Source organism: Pezoporus occidentalis, unplaced genomic scaffold (assembly GCF_034315485.1).
Source record: "Pezoporus occidentalis ecotype Australia unplaced genomic scaffold, CSIRO_AGI_Poc_V1 ctg7, whole genome shotgun sequence".
Taxonomy (NCBI): domain Eukaryota; kingdom Metazoa; phylum Chordata; class Aves; order Psittaciformes; family Psittacidae; genus Pezoporus; species Pezoporus occidentalis.
The window spans coordinates 3,006,226-3,033,436 of record NW_026916052.1 but is presented as its reverse complement, the minus strand read 5'-3'; the positions used below and the strand labels follow the sequence as shown (position 1 = coordinate 3,033,436).

General features: G+C 35.9%; 1 protein-coding gene across 1 annotated transcript in view; it reads right to left on the bottom strand.

Moving 5' to 3' along the window:
- The window catches only part of WDR27 (WD repeat domain 27), a 56,683-nt gene extending 30,727 nt beyond the window's left edge, over positions 1–25,956 (bottom strand). The window contains exons 1-20 of the mRNA XM_062641716.1: positions 25,538–25,956; positions 24,524–24,665; positions 22,536–22,660; positions 21,960–22,073; positions 21,319–21,367; positions 20,161–20,234; positions 19,160–19,274; positions 17,655–17,787; positions 15,447–15,550; positions 14,905–14,972; positions 13,817–13,950; positions 12,784–12,860; positions 11,122–11,200; positions 10,531–10,602; positions 9,710–9,813; positions 9,257–9,346; positions 6,022–6,143; positions 5,291–5,424; positions 1,141–1,238; positions 715–836 (exon numbers count right to left, since the gene is read on the bottom strand). Of these exons, the coding sequence (XP_062497700.1) occupies positions 715–836; positions 1,141–1,238; positions 5,291–5,424; positions 6,022–6,143; positions 9,257–9,346; positions 9,710–9,813; positions 10,531–10,602; positions 11,122–11,200; positions 12,784–12,860; positions 13,817–13,950; positions 14,905–14,972; positions 15,447–15,550; positions 17,655–17,787; positions 19,160–19,274; positions 20,161–20,234; positions 21,319–21,367; positions 21,960–22,073; positions 22,536–22,660; positions 24,524–24,665; positions 25,538–25,720 (2,139 nt within the window). The 5' untranslated portion in view covers positions 25,721–25,956. The remainder of the gene's footprint in view (positions 1–714; positions 837–1,140; positions 1,239–5,290; positions 5,425–6,021; positions 6,144–9,256; positions 9,347–9,709; positions 9,814–10,530; positions 10,603–11,121; positions 11,201–12,783; positions 12,861–13,816; positions 13,951–14,904; positions 14,973–15,446; positions 15,551–17,654; positions 17,788–19,159; positions 19,275–20,160; positions 20,235–21,318; positions 21,368–21,959; positions 22,074–22,535; positions 22,661–24,523; positions 24,666–25,537) is intronic.
- Between the last annotated feature and the right edge of the window lie 1,255 nt (positions 25,957–27,211).

Here is a 27,211-nt window from a genome sequence, read left to right as displayed (position 1 = left end):
AGCCACTAAGCTGACCAAGCAAAAAGAAAAGCCAGAAACTTAAGCCTATGTGTTACAAACAGTACTGAAATAGTTAGCAAAAATTTAAGTGTTTTACCAGATCACAGTTCCCAGGAAAACCCACAAAAGTTCTACAAAAGTAGTAATAAGGAATTGTTTTAAACCCACAGAAGCAAGGACTTTCTAAATGGGGATGAGGAGCCATATTCAACCAAACCTAACGCAGTAGGCATTCCAGCATGTATGGTACCATGAGACCCCCAAACATTCAAATTAATCTTCAAGCAAGAGAAAACAAAAAAACAGCAAGGATGAGGGATTTTAAGTCATCTGTTTTGGTGCAGTAGTAAGCAATTTTTTTTTTTTTTTGGTTGCTGTTTCTGAAGTTTCAGAGTAAACCAGATGACTTCAGATTCAACTATAGAGGAGAAAAATTACATTAGGAAAAGTTCCCACTGAACTACAGTATTACAGTCAAGTAAAGCCAAGGGCAATATACAATCCCCTGATAGCAAGCTTGTTCATTTATTTTCACTGCTCCCTGCTTTCCATTAGACATCAAATGAGATCTGGGTGCCTTCATCACACAGACTTATAACCTTGCCCATCCTTCGAACATATAAATACTCTATTACTATCAACAATATTTTTAGCCTCCAATTTCTTCTTTGATGGAGTTGTGGTACTACAAATAAGATTCAATAAAGTATATACCTTATTTTGGCAGATCTGATGAACTGATCTAGTATGAACTTCTGGTATTGCTGCTGCACTGCAGCCTGCATTGAGGTCAAAAACTTCCAGTGCTCGGTTGCTACCAGCTGTAAGTACAATATCTGTACAGTTCTCTGTGTTAAAGTTAGTCTGATCTAAAGGTACAAAAGCACAGATAGACAACAAGACAGACATACAGGTATCAAGAGCCCAGTGTATTTACTGCTTTATGAATAGCATCAAAAATTTTACAGTCCGAAAATATTTATGTCCAGTTCTGAATTTCAATACCACAAAAAAAAGCAGCATTTTTACTCTGATAGAAAAACAGTAGTAAAGAACCAAATTGCAATTACTTTAACTGAAGTTATTTCCATGTAATTAAGTCCAAAGAACTACAAAGAATATAAGAAATATAAAGGATACAAGAGTAGAATTCATTTACTGCTGAAAGGCTGGTGATCTCCATTGTTGAAGCCATGGGAAATGTCTGTACCAATTTGCAAACACTTCTCTGTTTATATCTGCAAAAAATATCCAGTGACTGCTAGTGTTAATGAAATAAGTCATGATTTGTGGCCACCAGTAAACTCCTATTGGAATCACAAAGCAAATCAAGATGCTCTCCTTCATTATTAAAAATAAAAGCCATAAACCTTTTGACTTGTTGCTGAACTATATTAAAAACTTGGGAACAAAACTCATTTGGATGAAAAGAAACATGATATTCATATACATTAGATAGATCTTCCATCAACATGAAACACTGAAATAATCATGTATGTATATTGAATCTTAAATACACCAGTTTCAGTTACATAAAAAGAAAAAGAATCACTTCATCTTCTGGAATGTTTAGAATTTATCATAACTGAAAAACTATTCTCTCTCTTACACCAAGGAGAAGAGTGGATGTCATTCAATGACCCTCTAAAATGAATCTTATATATAGCAAAAGATAAGCACCAGAAAATCTAAAGCAGTTAGAGATGGTTGCTGTTAGAATCTTGTTAGAATTTGTCTTATGACTTAGGTACTTCTTATCTAGTTTCTCATAAAAAGCAAAGAGCGTTTCAGTTCTTTGATCTAAATGCTAAAGCTCAAAGGAACCAAGCTCAGAATATTTTTGTTATTATACTGCCAAATCAGGTTTGTGTAGCCCAATTATGTAAAAAGTTTAAACTGGCCTAAAGTGTCTTGCATGAAAATAATTATTTTCTTAAACATTAACTTTCCAGAAGTACCTGAAATAATCACTCCCCTATGTATGATTAGCATGCTACATTTTAAACCCACTTAGCATGGCCTTTGCTCTATCCATCTATAATATGTTCTATTATAGTTTCCCATTTAATCAGCGTAGGGATTTTCTCATTACTTCCCTTGCTGTATGTATAATCACTACAACCAGCTGCTAAATATAAATGACTTTTAAAGGCATTATTTCTGTGAATGGAACACATTTTCCCCTTTTCAAACTCCTTTCAATTTGCTCATGCTGATCTTTAAAAGAACATATAAAACTAAAAATGAGATAACAACCCAAATATGCTTTGTTCTGCACATATTCATACGTGAATTAAAAATAATTAAGAAACAAACAAAAGATAAACAGCACATTATACTTCATAACAGCATGCACAACTATTGATGAGTATGGAAATTCAACAGTTAGTAATTTTGGAGAATGTAAAGAAAATAATTTAGGTTGTGGATAGTTTTCAGATTAATCGTAGAAACAGAAGTCAGGGCATCTGTATCCTATTTCCAGGACTGCAATAAATCTCCTCTATGGCATTTGTAAATAAGGATATATTTAAATAAGGCAATAAGAAATACAACATTTTTTTTTCTTTTTTTCCACTTCTCAGTTTACCTTTAAAACTGAATCAATATTTAACCATTTTATTAAGTCGTTGTGATGTTTTAGTTAATTAGTTCTTTGAAAACTCTGCACAGAGAAACAGTGATTTGTCATTGTACTGTCTTCACCTCTGAAATACAGTAGCAATCTACTGGTTAGCCAGACTACACTGCCATGCCCTTCTAATTAAGGGTATAAAGCATGTTTTGGGTTAGAAGTAGCATCTTCTTGAATTAGTTCCATTCAAACATTCTTCCAAACTTGACTCAGAAGGCAGAATGACAAGAGTTGTGAGGAAAAAAAGAAGGAATGCTGCAGTGTTCCATAAAACAAATGCTGGGAAATTAACTCAATTCACAAGAAAATGTCAAAGCAAATTAACCTTTAATACCTTTTTTATAGATAGATATACATAAGGCCTCAAACTATTTTGTGGATTTGTTGTAATCCCTAAAATTGTGTGTTTGGTATTTTGGTATTACACTAACATCTCAGAGTATAAATGCACTTTTTTGAGGTAGTGTTAATAACATCAAGAAATACTGACAGCATGACAACAAAATTCTGCCATAAGCACAACCCTCCATACATACTTTGACAGCTTTAAACCAAGATTCTATATGGTCCTAACAAAGAAACTGGAACAACACAGAACACAGTACAAGTTCACTGCCCAAGTCCTTGGAAAACTGCTTGAGTGGATTCTACAATTACATCAAGTTCCATACTACTTTAAGTTTCTGAACTCACTAGCTTAAAGGTGGTTTAGACAAGTCTCCCATAACAGTAAATGCAGCATGGATTTTCCTCAGGTTCCTGGATACCTTCTCCTGGGAGGCATAGGTATTTGTTAATAAATAAATAAATAAGATACCTAGAGCCAGCACATTATATACTGCAATATCAGCTCCTTACTGAACACTAAGCCCACACAAATACAAGGAAAAAATAAATTAACTAAATCTTAAACCTGAAAAGCATTCTGATCTGAAAGATCAGAATATGGTTTTCCATCTTCTTTTTCTAAGTTCTTTCACAATCGCTTCTATAAATTTTAAGACTTATGAACGGTATGAGAGAAGCAATTGCCTGCTTCAGTTTCCAAATATTACTTGTCTGCACTATGAATAGATTTCTAGCAAAACTGGGAAAAGGAATCACTTTTCTACCCTTTCAGGTTCCTCCTGTACTGTTATACTTTGGGTTTCAGGGTTTGGGTTTGGGGTTTGTTTTGGTTTTTTTTTTCATTTTATTCTGTTAGTTTTACCCTCCTAATGTAATGTATATACTATAAAATCAAAGCAGAAAATTATCTATTTCTTAGTATTTATATTCTATCCTATTTGCTATATTCCCATTCCAAATAGAGCATATGGCTAAAATAAGAGCAACGACACCTCCTTTCATTAAGGATTTTGACCAGAAATGGAAGGTGAAGAATCACAAGTGAGAGTGGATTAACTGAAAAACCAAGCAGGTGCCTGAAAACCACAATTAGTTAGCCATTTTGAAGAATTTTTTAAAATAATTTAGATCATAATCTATTAGCTACTTTTTCAAATAAGAAGGAATTTCTGTTCTTTAAGAAGTATATATTAAAGGAGAGAGATAATTTGCCATTTTTTCTCCTTTTGTTTTATTGATAAGCATTTAACATTTCAGTGGTTGTACCTACCAGGTTCATACCTCAGTCCAGGAAAGCACTCCTATTCAAAAATGTACTTAACGCTGTGCTTAGTATGGTTTTCTGTACACTGGCAAAACTACCAAGGATATAGGCCAGTTTTTCCATCTAAGGCTGCAGCACAGTTATTTTTAATATCATGAACAGACAGAACACACCATTCACAATACTAATAGACTTCAGTGTCGCAACCTTAATTCTGTTTGTCCTTCCAGTCAAAATCTGAGGTCATAATATCAGGCAAATATCTCTTTGAGGTGTTTTTAAATGTTACTGTATTTAAACATACACATGTGTATATATATTTGAACGTAATAAAGTCTCATGTACACAAATACTGCTGAAAACCAGCAAGAGCAAATTAAGAGAAACTTAGTAAAAGGATACAAGGAGAATTTTAGCTCCAGTTAAAAACTAAAAGAACATAGAACATATATCAGACATTCAATAAAAGAACTGATTTCAAGTGGGAAAGAAGGAACAGGACAGTAATAGGAAAAAGTGTATGAACTGTGACTCATAATCAAGAAATACAGGGACAAAATAGGATAATAAGTAATTTGATGTAACGGTTGGAAAGTCAGTGAAAATTATAAAAAAGTGATTACTTCCATTTTACAGAGAAGGAAGAAAAGTGTCAGAGCATGTTGGTGTCTCTGAAGGAAAATGTATATACAATATTCCCACAAGAGAAAGTTTTGCAACAGCTACTCAAACATAACTTCAGACATTAATTCACACTGGGACGTAAACAGGCAAAAGGTAAAGCTCAGAAGTTCCCAAATGGTAACACTAATAGTAAAATAGTATTTGCAGCAGTTAAGCTATGCACTATAAAAAAAAAAATACTTTATGTTTTTTCTATTATGCCAGAACAAATATATTTTTACAATTAGCTTTTACTATTTGGTTGAGGTTTTTTTCCTTCTTTAATATTCTTGCCCCCAAGCCAATCTCACCACACACAAAATCCCAGATCAAACAGTACAAGTACTTTCACTAGTTTGTTAATGAAAAATTGTACTCGCCTTTTGAGGTCATCCTTGGTTGTGTCTGGATGGAAACTTAATACATGAAATTCAGCTCCACAACACAGCAATATAAATGCATCTATAAAATAAAACTGCGCAAAGCGTACAGTCTTATGGAACTTTTCTTTACCCTGAAATGTGAAGAAAATTATTAAGATTGGATTCTAAGATAATTAATATTTTTCCTGAGATTCCTACTGTTAAGGCATAGTTTCCCTGTTTCTCCTGATCATATGCCAGGAGGTTAACCTATTGTGTAGTGGCACTTCCTATTTCTGAGATGTTAATCTCAAAGTTTTCATTCTACTTAAATTAGTTGGCAGTAAAGTCAATAGTATCTGTAGTTTATTGAATCTAACACAATCTAGCTTCACACTCAACTTCCATTTGAATTGGGGAGTAGACTACACAGTCAAGTAGAGATGAGCCAATGAATGTAGAATAAACAGAGCAGAAAATAAACCCAGAACTTCCAGACATGTCCTCTAGTTTTGTCCACCAAGGTTGGTTTCTCATTTTCATAAATTAGCATGATAAAAGCTCAATTTGAAGCCATAAGGATCACCTGGATTGTAGTATCAGTTGGAATCACCACCATTCAGTAGCTCTGAAAATGAGGCTGCATGTTTCTTCTACAGAGCTGTTAAAATGGAAGCAGATGAAAGTGCAAAACAGTGCCCTTTTAATAAAGTGCCCTATGAACCAAACCATACGAAGTTTCTCATTACCAGAATTAAGGCAGGTTCATTACTGCAGACTGACCAGACTCTTAAAGTTCTGTCTTCTGATGCAGAAACTAACCACTTCTTGTCATGACTCCAGCCAACAGAGTTAACAGCACCATCATGACCTAATAAAAATAATAATGGAAATGTCATAAAGGTTGTTTCTTCTGTTTATATGTTTTTCCAGATTTAATTACATTGTTTTAATATAATTATACACAATATTAAAACACATTTTAAATACAGGCTTCAAATGGTTGGATTAAAACTGGTAACAGTAAACCAGGTATTGATTTTTTTTTTCTTCCACCAAAAATCATGGAAAAAATCTCTCTCATTAATAACCAGACAATGATAATTCTGACATTTTCCAAAGTTATTTGAAGAGCATTTCCAAGAAACATCCGTGATGTACGATTTAAGCAAAGATACAATATTACTTGAACAGAGAAAGCGGGTATTATATTATGATGAAATTTTATATTAAACATGATCTGGAAACAAGACCTTGCAAATACTTGCAATACTTTATTTTATTCATCAGGCTTTTACTACTGAGTTATCTGTTTTAAAAAAAAAAAAAACACAAAATGAACATGCCACAACAGGTTCTGCAGGATTGCCTCATTAGATTAAAAAAAAAAACAGAAATATAACTGCCTGTTTAAAATCATATTTTAAAATATTATAATCTCCAGTTAATAGCAAAAAGCTTCTGCAACAGACTTTTCCCCTTTGGTGTCACACAGTTAAAAACAAGATTAGAAACTTTCAAAGGAAGAACTTCAAAAGCCAGAAACATCATCGAGAAGCTAAAATTATTAATGTGATATAAAATTATGCTGATAAAAAAGGTTAAGAAGAACAACATACGTTAAACGTGTTTAACAAACTTTGGCCCATGTTATTCAAATTTGCCCAGATGAAGTCTGATGAATTTCACCTAGCCTTAAAGCATTCAAAGTTCTTATGCTGCCCTCTTGTGCACATTTTCTCTTTAGTCAAGTTTTATATTGCTTTAAATTACAGGAAGGCTAATCAATTTATCTCAGCAATTAAGATCATCTGCGGTAATACATATCTATAAAAAGGCTTATAAACAAGTTTTTTTTTAATTCCCAGTTACGGAAGTGCTGTAGAATTTTCACCAGGAAACTACACAGGTGCTTGGTAAATACATATGTAAGTACTATACTTCTTTTATTCTCAACAAAAGCATTTATTTGGAAGCTTCGGTTTTGTAAAACCATTTGGAAGCCTTGAATTACCTGCATAAAAAAAAAAAAAAGAAAGAAAACAAAAAAAACAGGAACATCAACAAAAAACCCTTACTAAAATACACAAAACAATAACACAAAAAGGGGTAAGGAACATGAGAAACTTCAGGAAAATCTGAGATTTGGAAAATGGAAGAGCCATGCAAAAAAAAAAAAAAAAAGGCTTAAGAATCTCTACACTCTAGGCCCCCCAAACCCAAAGCACGTAGAGGGAGATAACTGCATGCCGGCTGGCTTGCAAGAGGCCAGTAAGCTTCCAAACAGGCATTACTCAGGGTCCCCAGTGCTGAAGCACACTGAGAAGGACAGCAGCTGCCTTTGTAGAAAGACTTCTTCAAAAAGGCCATGCTGACTGCAACTCTTTTAAAGCTGGTCAGCATTACCTGCACTTCACTATAAGGCACATACACTTGAAGAGCCAACAGTGAACAGGAATGCAAAACTACTTAAAACTGTAACTGAGCACTTCACAGAACAAAACTGGATAGATTAGGCTTATAGCAAAACTGCTGTTGTTACACCACTGCTCTAACGTGCACTATAAAAATGATTTTCAATAAACAGCTATATTCAGATGTCAATGCTGCCTCAAAACCAATTTTTTTTTTTAGAGTACATGTCAGCCATTTCTTGAAAAAGGAAAGTTTTACATTACCACTGATTGCAGCTCTGAATAAGAGTAATGCATTCTCTTTTTTAATGAACAGAAAATACATTTATTATGACACTTCAAAACCAAAAGCATCTGAAGTAGAAAATAGGTGATTTCATGATAATTTGAACTATACAGAACGACATGAATGACATAAGCATGTAACTGATGGTTTGCAGTTCCTACTGCCCTACAGAACACTATCTGACATAAGCATGCAACTGATAGTTTGCAGTTCCTACTGCCCTACAGAACCCTATCTAACAGTGTCACATTTACGTGGCTTTTGAAAAAAACTATATGCACAGGTTGCACTCTTATGCTACCTAAAGAGCATAAAGTAGAATTTGGTTTACACCAAATTTATGTTCTACTTCATGTTCAGAGTAGCACTGCTACAAACAAAATGACAAAGTTCTTGAAAATCATTTACATTTTAGTTTCTTCAGATTACTTAAAAAGATGTTATTAATAATCTGAAGAAACAAAAAAATTCTTTGGGCATGACTGTTAATCTGTTGTGTGCCACTGCTGTATTATTATTTTTACAGATGCTTGTAACAAGTAAGGGAAGGAAATACAGAATTTTTGATCTCTTTTGGTTTATTGCATTTTTTTAAAAATCCTGATCTTCTTCAGAATAATATTCAATATATTCAAGACATATGGGGTCCCTTCGGATAAAATTACTGCTTTTGTTCCAATAAAACCGCACAACACTATTCCTGAGTGTTGTTTATATAAAATTGCACCATGAATTTGCTCAAATTAGTCTGTGATACATGAGAAAGAATAACTTCAAATAGTCTAATTCTATATTTGTTAAGGTCTGCTAGTAAATTATAGGCATCTTCCATTATGAAATTACACAGGAAGTTCATTTAATTGGATTGAGATAAAACCGTAAGATTTACTGTTCTTAAAAATTTAACAGTTCTTGCAGAAATTTAGAATTAATTTTTAAGGCTCATTTGCAATGCTAACTAATGCAATATACACAAGAATTACCATTACAACTGCCTTTATTATTTCTATTTAATTATTGTCATATACATATGCAAGCCAGATTGCATACATTGTGATAGATTATTATTTACCTCCTAAAAAATAAGAAAACCTAGTAGGCAGTTTAATTCTAGAACAAAATTAACCAATCACAGAAATTACTTCTACATCTTGAATCAGCAGTATCCCCTCTCTCTTGTTCTTCTCAGGGTGATATAAATGAAAACTTTTGGTTACTATGCTATTTTAGGTTAAACTTGATCATATTAAATAATTTATTAAATAATATAGTTCATAACTCTACCTGAAAAAACATTATATGTATCAGTGAGATTGGAACTGAAGATCAGCACACTTTTGTCAGCCAGGCCGCAAGCCAGCTTCTCTCCATCCCCTGTAAAGAAGAGTGTCTGATGATTTACGCTTGAAAGCAAAAGACCTAATATGCTGTTTCTTTTATAATAAAAATCCCACATCAACAAAACACAGAACAGATACTTATTTCATACGTTAAATACTTATTTTGTATGGACATCACAAACTCATGTTACAGAATTTGGTAGGAATTTGTACACAATTAATTTATTGTCCTGGCATATTCTGAAAATAGTTATCCATCACACGGGATAATTTCACTTTTCACCAAAAAAAAGGCTAAAAAATTTAAGTGCCATGGTCCTAATAAACCATGTCAAACAATTACTTGTTTTCTTTCTGCACACTGACAGAATTGTACATTTTATAAACCTGTACATACCAGAATACTGAATGGAACAAATTGAGGTTGGTTTACAGGTTACAGATATCTCTTTCTCATACTTGATTGGAGGACAACTTTCCAATGGATATTCTTTATTTTTACTTCAAAGAAGGAAAAAAGACAAAGAGAATAAAAATATTAAGATATCTAAACCCAGCACATTTTCATTTCACTTACAAAATAAATGTGCTTTGGGTGTTATTCTAAGCATCTTTATATAAATATTTCCAGGGAAAAATATGTTAAATCCAACATAAGAGGCAGGGTTAATTTTAAATCATCATAATTAAATTACTCCTGTTATGAATTCATGAGAATAAGAATTAACATAGATTGGTACATAAAACCGCTTAATTTGCATATCTATCTATAGTGTTTAAAGAATGCAAACTCTACCTTGTTGTGACAAAAAGCAATTTGAAAATATCTTCATATGTAAAAATAAGAATTACATTGATCATTTAATCAAGATACTGAAAGAACACCACACAAAAAATACTACGTAGCTTAACCTGTCATAAAATACCACAAACCAACCTTGAAATTATCTGAAGTGCTTATCTAATATGTGCAAGGATTATAAAAACTTAGTTTTAAGATATTGAGCAGTTTTTAACACACTAACAGGTTGCTGTTTCTTTTTTTAAGAGCATAATGATGGCACTAATTATTCTTTACATGTATATTTGTAGTACATAGATCAAAGTCTTATATAATGCTAAAGAGAAATAAAAAGTTCCAATGGGACCTTCCAACAGACTTGTATTTATCCTCATTTTAATTTTTTCCTCCTCTAATGGAATTGTTAAATAATCTACCGTTTACAACTGGTCTTCCACTTCGATAGCCTATTTTTCTTCAGATTATTAACAGGGGAAAACATGGTCATCCTAGAAAAAAATGAACACAGATTCTCCTATATGAAATATGAAACACTGCACGAGAGAAACAGTTTATTTCAAACAAAAACCAATCCTGCTTCATTCTTACTATTCATGTCTACATGCAATGTCAGTAATTAAGATAATGTACTCATTGATGACAACATAACTTTCTAAAGATCTAATGCTCACACTTGCACCTAAGTTTTCTTTTCTGCATGTTATTTGTTGAATAATTCATTCTGAAGGTCAAAATCCATTGACATAAAGTTCTCAGATACTTCTTTCTGCAAGCTGAAGGAACAAGAGTTTAATTATGTGAAAGAGACAGAACACCTAATACAGCTATTGAAAGGAGGTTGAACACCAGCCAGAAGCTGTGAATTTTTTTTTTTACAACATACTTTTTAAATTGTTTGATAGCATATCTGCTTTTCATGAGTGATTAATTTTACAGTCACTAGACTACGTGTCTTTAACGTGACAAAACATCACACACCGATAAAACATAGTAATGCATCTACTCACCGTGGTGCTGCTGTATAACCTGATGACTTAATTTTATTATGGAAAACTAATGGCTGACCTTTCACTGTGCTTTTCGTTCCTACAGTAAAATAATTTAATTTACATTAAAATGAGGGGGATTTAACATCATTTTTTTACAGTTATGTAGATAGGCTAGTACAGTAGAAATATCTGATGTCTCCTTACATTACAAAACATTTACTATCAGTCACTCTAAAATAAAGATTACTGAGGAAAGAAATATGAACTGTTACACTGCATAATAGTTCTCCTCCAATAATATCAATGAGAAAGAACTTCTTTAAACTTTGAATTAACAAGAATATAATTCTGTGGAACTTTTTTCATCGTTCTGTCACAAATGTGTTTTCTCAAGGCCTACTTTATGCTTTGACTTTATACACACTACCCATACTGTATTCAGACCTTATACTTGGAATATGGGATCGGTGAAAGATCATTAAAATACTGTCAGTGAGTACACATAGATGCCTGAGGTTTTACGTGACTTAAGTCATTAATAATGTCTGCATTCACACTACTGTACTAAGAAGGCTGAAGAACAGCCTCTAGCCCAAAACTAATTATGAGTACTTCACACCAGCAGAAAGTAACTAATAAAATAAATGTTGCAAAAGGGGAAATCTTGCTCATATTCCTGGGGAAAAATTTCAGGTGCATTGGGAGTGATCTCATGGACACAGTTACGTATGCTCAGGATAGAAGCTCCTTAAACTCCCAGAAGCTATCTTTTCTCTTTGAGCATCGATGAGACAAAGAAGTGCCATTCCTGGGAAGCTCACAGTACCATTTGTCATAAGAGACCATAGGACTTCCTCAGAACACCTAATCTATCTGAGTATGAGGTCTCAACATGGGTAGTACAGGTGTCAGTGCTGGGTGTCCAAAGCAGACAAATTCTGTAGATGCATTCTTGGAATATCATACAACATTAAAGATAAAACCTTTGACATTTTAATAGGTCCAACAAGTGCAATTAGTGTAGTAAAAATCAATTATTTCTACATGTCTACAGCTGCCAGTATTTTTACACCTCTCCTAAAGAAACAGTGATGAAGATAGTTATTTTGTAAGTACTTTTTGGACTTTGCTTAACTATTGCTAAGCAAACAAGCTACAGGTGTTTCAACAGCAACTGGAAGTCAGATTTTTATTTTTTTTTTAAACAGGAGGACAATGAGGCCAAAATTAACTTCCTAAACTTGCAGGTATTGACAAAAGACTATTCAGGACAATAAAATTAACCATAAAAGGTAATCAAAGTCAAGAGAAAAACAACAAATTATAAGGAATAGAGTGCATGCCATGGAAAAAGAAATGAAAAAAAATGAAAGAAATGACTTATGAAAAATCTAAACATTCTACACCTTAACTCATTTAAAAACCACATAAAGTATTCTTTTTTAAATAAGAAAAATACCTTACTACCATCATTTTCACTACAATTATATATGTATGCTATGAAACACTGCTAGAAGTATAAAATTCTTCCAACTAAAATAAAAATATAATGCAAGATATATTTAAAACAGAAATCAATATACTAGTTGTATTAGGCACCAGCCAGATGTGACTCAGTTGCTTTTAATAAAAAAAAATATATAACTGTATTAATTAACTTCAAGATTGGTTTATACTTACCAAGTTTTTTACTAGAAGGTTCTTTCATGTTTTTCTTTAAACCTTTACACAATGGAGAACTTTTCAGTAAAGAACACCTGAGTTATAAAACCAAGCACAAAAAAAACAATCAACATAATGAACAAAAGCATCATATTAGGAAAAGGTGCCAAAAAATATTTTTAGTTATTTGTGTGCTTGCGTGTATGTATATGTGTGGTATCAGTGAAATATCATAAATATAGATAAGACACTGTATTAGTTATCAGCTCAGATATCCAGCAGCACAGGCAAGCCTTGGCCCCAAGTAGATTCATAGACCATTGCATTTACATGTTAAATCCCATTTCTGTGACTATTACCTGATGATTTTACTATAAGTACTGAAATCCACACTTCAATCATAGAAAACTTAGGGTTGGAAAGGACCTTATAGTTCCAACCCCCCCACCGTGGGCAGGGACACCTCTCATTAAATCATGTCACCCAAGGCTTTGTCCAACCTGGCCTTGAACACCACCAGGGATGGAGCATTCACAGCTTCCTTGGGCAGCCCATTCCAGTGCATCACCACCCTAACAGTAAAGAATGTCTTCCTTATATCCAATCTAAACTTCCCCTAATTAAGTTTTAACCCATTACCCCTTGTCCTATCACTACAGTCCCTAACGAAGACTCCCTCCCCAGCATTTGTTTTCCTGACAATGAAGTGCATCAGATGGTTTTGTACAGTGCTATCTGTTGGCAAGGTTTTATTTTACTTCTTTTTCTGTCATGCCTTAGTTGTATTGAGTGGGAGAAGTCACAGAATGGTTGAAATTGCAAGGCATCCATGAAATGGATGGTCATCTTGTCCAACTGCCCTGCTCAAGCAAGGATACCTGGAGTCAATTGCCAAGCACCGTGTCCAAATGAGTTTTGAATTTCTCCAAGGAGGGAGACAACACAACCTCTCTAGGCAACCTGTCTGTGCAAGTGCTCAGTCACCCTCACAGTAAAAAAGCGTTAAAAAAAAGTAAAAAAAAAAAAAAAAAAGCATTTAGTTATTTTGTACCTGGCAATAACTGATAGACTCTTCTCATTTCCACATGGGAGAAAAGCCCTCTGCTGAGTTCTCACCAATGCAGTAAGGTTAACTTCCAACACAGCAATCATATCTTCGAACATTGATGTGACCAAGCATAAAACCTGCACCAATTATGCCATCAGATCTATTTAATTCATAATTGAAGCTTCAACACTGTATGGATGCGTATGAATTATATGGAGTATTTATAATGAAAAATTAAATCACTTTGTCACTTATGAAAATTAGCAAAAAAATCCACAAGTTTAATCTTGCAGAGCATTAAAGAGCAGGAAGTCCTTCAAAATATGCTTATGTTGCTTAAATATGTGCCTTATATCTGGAAGTCACAGAAATTCCCAAATGTTCCACAATAGAGATATTTCTGCAGTAAGAGTTGTGAGAAAAGCAGCAAACATGGAAGAAAGATTGCATTCAGAGACATGCTGAGAACATGGTAAGAGCCGAATTTCAAACAAAATCCGTCTTTAAAAAAAAACACTGGTATGCTAAATATGTAGAAAGGCCTAGATTGAGCTCAGTTCTATAGGAAAACTCAGTTCTACAGGAAAACATCAAAAATGGACTAATCAGACAAGAATGCCTTTCAATTCCTTAAAAGCACTTTTAGTGACTTTTCACAAACATTTTTCACAACTCAAATAGTTTTCACAGATTTTTTGGAAGGATTCAAAAGTAGTTCATCCTAATATTTGTTTGAACAGGGTGTAACAGTGCTTATATCTTTTTTCTCCCCCTAAAAGATTGCCTCTGCTTCCCCCGTGGTCATTCTTGAAATTCAAGGTACACACCAAACACTATAAAAAGCAATACACCTTTTGCTTATTAATCACTTTGGACAGTACACAAGTTATGACAGCTTTAAATCTACGCAGCTATTGAAAATAGCAGATCCCATAAAGAAGAATCAACCCTCTCCAGAGAAGCTACTGTGTAATTCACATCAAGAAAAAGAAATGTGTACATCAATCTGCAAACAAAATGCATAAGTGGTAATTACTGAAAATGAATAGAAATGTAAACATTCGTTAAATAGATATTTATTGTATACTCACCTTTCCATTAACTGACTTCCTTGTTAATGAACATGATCTGACAAATCGAATGCTGAGGTCACTGAAATCTTTATCAAAAAGAACATAGTGCTATAAAACTGTATTTGCATTTCAAAAGAAAAAGCTATCATCTCTAAGAGTGGAAAAAAAAAAATTACTCATACTGATTTTACACCATTATAATTCACCATCTTCAGTGTACATCCTGCTAGCTTACTTATACATTATAAAGTGGTAGAATAACATTCCTTGTGTTTAACACTCATGAACTGCAAAATTGAAATAAAAATTCATTGCTAGCCAGTACCAAAATCTAGTGCCAACACATCTTCTGAGACAAGTCAGCAATGCCAGAAAAACACAGAAATTAATTAGAATGAACATTTAGGGAAAAAAAAACACAAAAACCAACCAAACACAAAACCCACACACAGTTTCTACCGTATTCTGCTATTTTGCAAACCAAATTGTTATACTATTTGTATCAGGTAACAAAGCAAAGCAATCACATTATGGTATGGTCAGATACCTTATAATCATACCTTTGTAAGATAAAAAAGCTTCTAATTCAAAGTTTGCCAAATTAAGTATTAACAAGCCAGTGGAGCTTCCTATCCAAAAGTACCTAGTATTCAGGGCTGAACACCTGTTAAGAAAGGAGGGAAAAAAAATAAATCTAAGTATGATGATGAAGCCTTCCTTATTACCATATAGGACACAGCAATTGCTTTTTTTTAATACTTGTTACCTAGTCCCAATAAAACAACAATAAACACCAAAAAGGGATTTTAAATTTACAGCATTTTTATGAAATCTGTAGCACAAAGTAAAATCTTTCAATCAAAACTGATGAAGCTTTGAAAACTAAAACCAGGACACAATCATTGATTTTATGAAAGTGCTCGTGGCAAGTCTAAACCAGCATAGGAAATACTTTTCAAAAAATACTGTGGTTTGTAACAGCTGGGAGGTACTGTAAAAGCATTCTATATACAGAGAGTAAATTCAAACAAAGAGGCAAGTCCATATGTATTCTTACTTTCACCACCTGTAACATGAACATGTAAAAAATGGTGAAATTTAAAGTGTCTTTGTACATAGTTAAAGTACTAGAGAAAAAACAGCACAAACTAAGGGGGAAAAACAAACCAGGCAAGCCTGGAACATCTGTCTCAGTCTCTGCTTAGTGGCAGTAGTACTGCTGTTAAGTAATGAAACCCAGTCTTCACAAACACCAGAGTAAACCAACCGGTTACAATTTCAGTCAACACCCTCACAGAAAAAAAATGTTATCAAGCAGAAGATGATTATTACAAAATAACAGCTGTCCTTCTCAAAACTCAAAAATGTTTTGATGCCACAGTAAATAAAAATTGACATCAACATTTTAATAGTTTTTCCAAACAAGAGTGAGTAAACTTATTGGTTTGATTTCTAAAGTCAGACCACAAGAGCAGAATCAAGGGTATGAAAAAATAATCAAGCTGAAACTTGGCATGAAAAGACTCACCACAGTGGCTTTTTTCTTTTTTTTTTTTTTTCCCCTTATACAAAAAAAGGGAAGAGAAACAGTCGGATACTTTATAAAGCAGACTGGGAAAGAGTTTCAGTTCTGGTCTGTGATACTTTTATGTGCTTCATATAGTTTTATTTGTGGTTTGTGTTACTTTCATGCACGGTGGTAACAGACTGATTTAATTTGTGAATCCTTTGAATTATTTCAAAGTGGCATTATAAAGTTATTATAAACAACGATATCAAGTGATAGATACAGGAAGTTGATCTCACACCCACTTTACAATAATGAAAGGCTGCGATGAAATTACTCAATGTCAAAAAGTTTATAGCAGACACATAATTTTTTGGACATCAGTGTTGCAAAAATATTTCATTGTTGCATTTCATTTCAGGCAGAAAAAGTGGTAAATCAGGGATTGTTCAGTTGTTCAGAAGAATCTGAGCCACCTGCTAAAACCAATACATGGTAATTTTAAAAGTGAACAGAAAAATATTATAAAAACAGAAACATAAAACCAGAAGACAATGGAACTCAATTAATAATAAGATTTTTATTGTCATGGTTGTTTATAAGCAGAACAAAACCTCCAACTGTGATGCAATAACTGAAAGGGCAAATAGTCCTTAGATGTACAATGCTAGGCAGCATCAGGTGGGTATTGGAAATTGATGTTATCTGAACTCAGAAAATTATTTCAATTAACGTATTACCAGGGGTCAATTTCAGGCAACCATGTCCAGAAAAAAAAGCATTGAAAAAGAAACGAGACTGAGTCTGCCAAAAGTTTGCCTAGAACAGGTTATGTAATTTAGAAGTTATTTACATTTAGAAAGCAAACAGGCACAGGCACACAGTGACTGCATCCGACATATTTCCACGGGAATGCAAACTAAAATAAATTTGGCTTTTTAATTCTAACGGGCTTCTTCATTATTTTTTAATTTTTATTTCCTTGATCAACTGGCATCAATAGATGCTAAAACGGATATTCCCAATGCCATTTTTATAAAATTACTTTGCAAACAAGAAACCAGTTTTAACTGTGTATCACTTTGTGTATATTATCTCCCCAAACCAGACCACCAAAACTTGCAGATCACTAAAAATATTCTTTTATTCTTCCTATTGCATGTTTAAAAGAGTAAGCTGCAATGAAAATAATCCAAGAACCAATGGGAACTCCTAGGAATAGATTCCATCCAAGTATTTGGTGGTATTTTAAGGGACTTACATGTTCTCTTCATTATGGAAACACACCAAAAAGTCACAGTGTTCAATTAAGAGGATAGGTAACGATGTTTCCACTGATCCTTCTGGTCTCATGGGTTTTGTTCTGCAAAGCTTGGAAGTATTTTGCCCTTCACCTAAGAAATATAATCAACACTAGCTATCAAAAAACAATGGACTAAGGGAAAGAGTTGGGATTTAATAGAGAATTTGAAGGAATAAAGTACTATAAATAAATATAGCACTATAAATAGAAAAATAAATTACTATAAAGGAATAAGGTAGCACGAACTAACTCCACACTCCAGAAGTTTCTATTTCAACAGACTGATATAGCCTAAGACAGCCCTCTTGAAATATCCTCATTACTATGCTTTTTTTAGTACAGTCTTCTTTCAAATACCTAGAGATACAAATCTAAAGAGCCTACTTATGTACCAAAAAGCAGTTGGCAAAATTCAGATGTGTCCATCTCAAAAAGCCATATTCTAACAACCCTTAAATATGCTGGGCAGCTTTCCACTTAATCTGAAAACTCCCTTGACCCTAAAGTTATAACATAATCCAAAACCAAGTTGGAAAGTTACCACTATTTTTATCCTCCCAAGAAGTCTCCATCGATTATGCATACGCAGTTAAAACCTAGGAATGACTAGCACTGAATTCATCATTAGACACAGCCACTATATCACTCTCTTTCAAACATCCAAATATGAAAGTGCCATCCATATATTTTAAATAATCACAAGAAATGTAGCAGTCTTTCTCATTAGATCAGGACCTTAGAATTGTTGAAGCTGGACCGCTAAGAACGCAACAGTCATTGAATCTAGAAAAAGAGCAAGCAAGGGAAACCAGATCTCCCTTTCCCTAAAGAAAGCTTCCTCTTGCTTGCCTTTCAGAGGACCTGATCTCACTTCATGTGGGGTGCAGGTAGTCTGAATGCCTCATTTGGGAACATGAAATCACCTTGCTGAGGTGACCAAGTGCAGTCTTTTATAAGTACTCTGCATTATACCACTGGAAATACCACAGCCAGAGAAATATCATACCATGGAGGCGTTAGTATGGATTTAAACAAAAAAAAAAAAAAGAAGAAAATAAAAGGAAAGTTTCCTAGAAGTATCAAATGTAGCTGAAAAATGGCATCCCACTTAGACAACAGATTAATTTTTAGGCACCCATTCTGTTCTCACTAAAGTCTTGGTCAATGAATTCAGTAAAAACCAAATACTTAATAGTTCACATCCTGCAATGTTTTATAAGCAGATGCATTACCCAAGATTTTATTACACACATACAAGCTTAATTCTTTCCAGATATGTCATATAATTCTTTCCAGATACGCGAATACCCCACTTCACATCAGCTTCAGTAAGAATTCCATGCCACAGTCTGAGACTCATAACTATCACTTATAAAAAATTCTCGTTGTATGAAAAGCATACAGTCAGTAGCCAATAACAACTAGACTATATCATAAACAGCATTCTAAAAGCAATGTGCTACCTATTTCTTTTCCAGATTTCAACATTTCAGTATAGAATTTCTCTTGCTTTTTCTTTAAGTTGATATGTGTTACACAACGGTAATTATGATCACTGATTAAACTGAAGATCCAAAGCTGCAAAAAAAAGAAAAAGCAATTGCAATAACCTTTTGACAGTAAACATAAAGCTTACATGAATACAAACTAAAGGTCAGATATAAAACTATACATGCAACTGTTGAATTTTTGTATCTGTAATCTCAACTTGGATGAAAAATTCAATTATATGCATTTTTAAGATTATTAAAGAATATATTCAATATTAGCAGAAGCAGTCATTATAAATTTGAGCTGCACATCTAATTCCCATATTTATGTCTTTGGAAAAAAAAAGCCTCACAGACTATTTTCCACATTAAAAAGAACAAGTAATCTGCATGTAATTGTTCACTGAATAATGTACAATAATATTTCATTTATACGTCTCTGATTTTAGGCAGCACTATAGTTAAATCTTTAACTTCCTTCACAATTCACTGAACAATAACACTGAAGGAAAGCAACTGGAAAATCTTATGTAAATATATTCTTAACATTAAATTAAAGAGCAGGTAAAATGCATATTCATATTTATCACATTTTTATTAGAATTTCAACATGCAGAAATCATAGTCTCTTCCATTTACTGTCATGTGTTTCATTCCTTAGCTAGAATAGAAGAATCCTATTTTTCACCTTTTTGATTTTGAAACAGATATATTTATAGCCTGTCAGTGTACTCTTCTTATATAAACACTGACTGTGCTCTTAAACACTTTCCTGGTTTTCAGAAGAAAGTTTCCATTTTGTAATAGAAGTCTTATATACCATTTATGGTTTGTGCTCAAAGCATTGAATTATACCTAAAAAAGTAACTGTTGTAACAATTCAAAACAAATATGCAGATTATGAAGATTTTTATAGACAGATACATTAACAGTAGATGACTATTTTGACAGAGACTTTTCTGGGTAATTCTCACCTGTCCCTCAGAACATCCAGTGATAATCTGTTTATTTTCTTCATCAACCAGCAGACTTAGCAAAGGAAATGCTGGTTCAAAAAAAACATGATAGAATTATTTCCAGAGTAGACACAAATCAGATATGCAACTCAAATTGAATCCTCCTGTTTATAAAAATGAGTAGAAAAAAAACTCTTATTGCAATTCCTATGGTTGCACAATACTTTGTCCGGCTAAGGGCTTTCCATTCACAGGTCTACAGTCTGCTTTCCACCCACACTGCCACAGTGATTTTCTGCAACCTTTCACCCACGCTGCTGTGGTATGGTTTTCAGAGCCCCATGTGGCAGTTTTCATTCCCCTGCTGTTCCTCTCACGGCCTCCACCTGCAAACCCTGATTGCAGTTGGGGCAGGTTTTCAAGGGAAGCAACTGCCACAGCCAACCAGGGTAGAATCACCCCTTCTTCCTCTCCTTTCCTACCATGTGGTGTTAGCTTTTAGTTTACCTGAGACAGTTCAATAATACATATGCACAAAGCTTAACAACCAGTCTCCTCACAGCTCATGCCCCAGAGTGTGCTCCAATAACCACTAGTAGCACCACAATCAGGCACAATCAAAGGCGAGTTGGCTCAAGTCCCATTGAAAACTACATGTTTCTTATGTGGAAAGTACTATTGGAGGATGAAGTCCTGCTGCACTGGAAACAATGCTTGTCCTCCTCCTCCTCTTATCTTGCCATAAAAGTAGCTTTCACCTTTAAAGTCAACATATGCCATCAGCTGCAGACACTGCTAATAGATCTACATATGGCATAGTATTTCTTTCTATGTCATATATAAGGCTGAAAGAAAACAAGCACATAGTACTCAGAGAGCAGAACTGTACCTACAAATAAGACAGCTTCATTTGCTTATCTCAGTAAAATGGCAACAGCTACATGCACACCCTGTACAAAAAGAGCTGTTTATAAAAGTATACTAAATCTGCCCAGAAGTACACATTAAAGGAAAATATATTTACTACTGGCTTTAAAGGATATGTTTACTACTACCTAGTCTACTAGAATTATTTTCACTAAATCATCTAAATACTTCTATAATAATTGTGTGTTATTGTTTAGGGAAAACAATTTTTTGCTATGAAAAAGCATATATAAAAATAAAACTTCCCTGTTAATACTCCTGACTGATGTATTAACTGGCCGGCGGCATAGTCCCACACCTTTAGGAAAAAAATATATATAGTCAACTACTTAGATCCTTAAGGAAAACAAACTTCAAAGGCCATCGTGTGGTGAAAACGGAAAAATGCAGCCACTAAAGGTGATGCAACACGGTAAGGGCTTCTTTCAGCATTTTTTAATAACTACAAAGAGATTTGCTTAACTGATAAGTATCTATAGTGGAAAAGGTGAAACTCACCTGGTAAGGATACACAAAGTACTCAGAATACTTATCATCTTTGCTTAGGTGACTTAAGCTAAATCAATGAAAATACACACTTGAACTGGTTCTAAATTTCACACAGGGACCTTGCATAATGTCATAGTTTTCATACTGAGCTCAGGAATAACAGCTATACACACATATAAGTCAGCTTTCTTTATTAACAAGACAAAGTGATGAATTCTGTGCTTAATAGTCAATTAAGAAAGCCAAATAAAACCAAATTTTTCCTCTTATTACCTCTACGAGCCTTCCTCTCCACAAATACTTTCACTACATTATTATAGTTATCACAGCTGCGATTGAAAAAGTCACAGCCAGACAGACAGTCCCTGCTCTTTTAAAGTGCAACTATGCAATTTCCTTACCTTAAAGGTTCTGTCTTCTGACACTGATATAAGCATACTTTTCTCCCATGTACAAAACTCAGCAGCAGTCACTGGAGCCAGGTGGCCATCCAGTTCAGCTAGTATAGCTTCCTTCTGTGATAAGTCAAAACAAAAAGAGATTATATTTCAAACTAAAAATTAGAATTAGTTAAACATTTTAATAATTAATAACAGTTGCTAAGAGTTGTGAGATTTGGATACAAAATATTATATCAATAAGATTTTTCTTTTGAAACTGCAGCCCTGTATATTATCCTGCTGAGAAAACCACACATTTACATTTTCTTCTTCAGAATGAATGATATAGGAGTAACTTTTCAGATCTCCTCAGAATGTTTTCTTCTTGTAAGTTACTGCAACACAAATTCAATTTTTTAATCTAGTCTTCTACCTGGTGTATGATGCATTATGAAGCATTAGTTCATACTTATTGTCATCTATATGAGAAAAAATGAATGCTTTTGCTTAATTATGCTAATATTTCTGTATCATGATTTTATTTGAAAGTAAGTTTAAAAAATACCAGCACCATATCTACAAAGAATGGAGTCTCACCTTTGCACTTAACATGCAGATCTGATTTCCAGCACATACTGCCACTTGTTGATCATCCAGACTAAATCTTACATGAAGTACCGTTCCCAGAAGAGATCCAATAACAACTCCTTGAGGTGTTAATCCTGTAGCAATTTCATTGTTAGGGAGACTCACTGAAATATAAAACTCTAGTGCAGTGAGATTCTTAGAAACTTTTGCCTAACCACAGTGCTATCCCAGTGTGTGTCAGGAAGCTCTACCGAACAAACCACAGCTTTATTGTACCAGACTATTGGAAAGCAAAGCACAGTACTATGTATCAGTAAGATTCCTCCATTTGCCCTGTTGCCTGGACATGACGTGGTACTCTTTGAAACACTAATAAAAAGTGTGCCTATCAAATCATACTTCCATGGAAGATTGCCAGGGACAGGACTTTTGGAGTAGGGTTATATGCCCAAGGAACCTGATAGTACCATGTTCATTTTAAAGGCAAGAAATCCTGACCAGCATCATCATATAAAATGACTGAAGCCCAGGAAAACAGGCGTTTGAAAAATACTTCTTCCAGTACAATATCCCAGACATTCAGCTATCAAGCAAGGGAGACTTTCCTTTTCCTGGTTTTAATTCTTCTGTGCGCTGAAAGAGGAAGTACACCACTAAATATCATTACAGACTCAGATGGTAAGACTAGTTTTGAGAACAGGCTCATGTTTCATCCCTCTCTTCATAGTTTCATTCTGGTCATCTCACTTCTTCAAACAGCCTGGTTTCTGCAGTTCCCAGTTTTAGGATGCTACCTTTAAGAGTGTGAAAAGGTTTCAGACATCTCATTAAATTTCGGGATTTCACAGGCAACAAATTAACTAGGATACAGGCACAACAACTATAGGTGTCCTTTTATAGGTTTCATTCTAGATGCTATGGAGTGCTTCTACAGCTGATTAATAAGTCAAGATATAGCAGGATGGAGAGATGGATCAAACACCTCGATGCAGTTGTTAAGAATATGGTCAGAAAAAACATGCCAAGATTGTGTAGAACACAGTCTGGGGAAAGAAAGCCTGTAGATAGAAAAAAGAAAAAGAAGCAAGCCAGAAGCAGAGAATCTGGCTTTCAAAAGTCTTTGTGCTAAAACTACATGACTCCTTTTCTTTGTTTTTCAGCATTCCCCTACTTTCCAAACAATTTAAGCTTGAAGAGGGGTTAGAACTGATCCTTAGAATCTAACTCCATTGGCTGAGGCTCCAAACCAAGCCAGTAGTTAGGACACTAGAACTTCGGCTTCCTTTGTTTAATGCCATCACAGCTCTCTTTCACGCATGCACTCTGCTCCCAGATCCGGGCATTACTCACACACACACACCAGTGTTTCAGAGAGAGGCAGAACGAGAGACAAAGCAGAATGTAAAACACTAGTTCTACAGATATTCCAGAAAAGGCAGCATTCGGTTATTCTGGCATTTTATGTTCAGTTACGCAGTGCTACTGTGATTAATTTTTTTTCCCGTCCGTGTTTTTCCACAGTGGCGGAACTCCCTCCCGTTTCCCCGCCTGTCTCCAGCGATCGTCTACTCCTGCCCAGCACCTCGGCCAGCTCCCGGGGTCGCCCCGGCCGTGCACGGCGTCCACCGCAGGGCTGCACGGCCCAGCGGCCGCGAGGGGTGACCCCCGCAGTTCCAGAAGGTACGGTGAGCAGGCTAGCTGGGCCGCTGCCCTGATGGCGCTTGGAACTGCCGGAGAGAAGCAGCAGAGAAGTAAGCACTCTTTATTGGTGCTGGGGCTGCTGAACCTGAATGGCTAACACCTGCTCCTCAGAAATAACCATCTCTTTATACAAGTAGTACTGGAAGAAAGGGTGGTACTGGGGGGTCATCTTATAACGTGGCCATTGCTCAGAGACTGGCTGGGCCTTGGTCTGTTTGTAGGAGGTGGTGAGTTATTGCTTTTGCACTTCTTTTTTATATGTACAACATGTATAGATTATATAAACAGTACTCTACCTTCTTGCACCTTCTGTGTGCATTCATCAAGATTCCACACTATCACACGTTCATGAGATGCAGAGCAGACAAGAAGGGAGTTGGTTTTACTTCCAAATGACAATGCAGAAATTGGGTAATGATGTCCTGACAAAAGTAATGGCTGACAAATGTACATAAAGAAGAGTTAAATGAGTCACCTCAAACAAAGGTTATGACAAAATTACAAATGGATCGTGTACATGCAATTAACAAGACAACAACTATTTTTCTTTACTGTTTCAAAACCACTTAATCAGCTGCAGTGTACAGGGTTTGGCTGGGATGGGGTTCACTTTCTTCATAGCAGCTTTGGATTGGTGCAGTGCTTTGGATTTTGTAATGAAACCCAGTGACAACCTGAAACAGAGTTTTGGCTGTTGCACAGCATGAAGACTTTATGAAAGCTTTCTCTTTTCCCACTCTGTCCCAGCCCCAAACTGCCCCAGCAAATAGGAGGGAGGAAGGGAAGACAGCTTTAACAGCTTACCCAAACTGACAAAGGGATAATCCCTATGATATGATGTTGTGCTCAGCAATAAAACTGGGGTATTGGATAAAGAAGGTGTTGGGGATAGGAGGGAGGGTATCTTCTAAGGTGGCCATTGCTTGAAACTTGTATGGGGATTGGTCTGCTTGTAGGAACTGATGAGTGACTGCCTTTGTATCACTTTTTCCCTCTTCACTCATTAAACTAGCTTCTTTAGTTTATCATGGGGGCCCATGACTTCTCACTTTTGCCTATCTGGTTCTTCCTCCAAGCCTGCTGGGAAGGAGTGAGCCTGAGACTGGCTGGTAGTTTAGCTGCCAGACACCACAGTTTACATTATTCTCATCACGGGAACAAAGCTTTATAACAAAAGCTAGCCTCTTTACAGCACTAGAGTCAAACCCTCACTCCTACACTGCCCTCAGATATTTTTATACCTTCCTTAAGAGGTATAAACAGCCACCTTCTGAAATAGCAGCCTGTGGAGGGATGTGGTTTGGGTTTACCTGAGCAGTCACTGTATTCCAGACGCATAACTCATTTTGATTCAAAGGGAAAGCGCAGTGATGGTGACTACACGCTAGCTGAACGAGGGACTCTGACAGTTCGGACCTAAACAACTGTTTTTCGCAGACAACGTCAGGATCGCAGCTTCCTCCAGAAGCACATCCGTCCCAGTCGCTTTCCATCCTACGGCGGGGCACCGGATTCGCCTCACCGGCTGTGTCCTGATTCCCTGGTAGCGGCACCCTTACACGGGGAGGCGGAGGGGCCCGCCCGGCTCCGCGTCCCGCCGACAGCACAACACGGGCCCCGCTTCACCGGCCCCGCCGCACAACAGCCGGCCCGTAACCAGGGCAGCGGCTCCGCCGACGGGTCGCCGAGCGGGAAAAAAAACCTCCCTCGCCCGCAGACCGCGATGGGCCCAGGCGGCCGCCTCCCTCGGGGACCTCTAGCCCATCTGCGGCACCGGGCAAAGTCCCCTTGCCTGGGCCAACTGTCCTTTTTACAAGGACATGTAGGGATAGGACAAGGGGGAATGGCTTTAAACTGACAGAAGGAAGATTTATATTAGACATTAGGAATAAATTCTTCATTGTGAGGGTGGTGGGACACTGGCACAAGTTGCCCAGAGAACCTGTGGCTGCCCCATCCCTGGCAGTGCTCAAGGCCAGGTTGGATGGGGTTTTGAGCAATCTGGTCTAGTGGAAGGTGTCGCTGCCCGAGGCAGGGGGCGTGGAACTGGATTAACTTTAAAGTCCCTTCCAACCCAAACCATTCTGTGGTTCTTTGTTACAGTGGGCACAGCATGGACCAGCTCATGACAGTGTGTGAAGCATCACTGAGAAGAAAAACAAACCTCTTGCTCTCACCAAGTTTGTGGGTGATGGGAAGCAGTCACCAAGGGGGTGGGCAGGGCTGGCAGTCAGAGGGACTCATCAGGCACAAGAAATTGCTAACAAAAATCTCATGGAGTCCAACAATAGTAAATGCAGAGCCCTGCGTCTGGCACAGGGTAGACCATGCAGGAGGGCAAGCTGAAGGCTGTCTGTCTGGGAAGAAGCTCTCCAGAAAATGATCCAAAGATCCTGCTGGACAAGCTGAATATGAGCCATCTCTGCACCCTTGCAGCAGAGGCAGCCAGCTGCATCCTTCAGCCTGGAGAAGAGACCTTACTGGTCCCTACCTAATGGGAGGATGCAGGGAAGTTGGAGCTAGACTCTTTTCAGAGGCAATCAGTGGTAAGACAAGCTGGAACCTGGGAAAATCCAATTAGATGTCAGGAATTTTTATTTACTTATTTATTTTAAATACCATGAGGGTGGTTGAATATTCAAACATGTTTCTAAAGAGAGGTGGTGGATCTCTATCCCTGGAGTTGTCCAAGAGTCACATGGACATGGCCTTGAGCAACCTGATTTAATTAGACCTGTTCTGAACAGGAAGTTGGAGAAGTCTGAAAGTCCCTTTCATCCCAAGTTATGATTCTATGATCAAGATTTTGATCCACCAACTTAAACCATTTTGGTGCAGGTCAATCTGCAGACTCAGCATCCACCTCAACTGCATTTCAAACAGATACTTTCTACAGGAATGTCTTTCTTGTAACTGTCTGTAATTAACAGTACAAGCATTTTTGCACTGTATGACCACCTAATTTATATTATCATTGACAATAC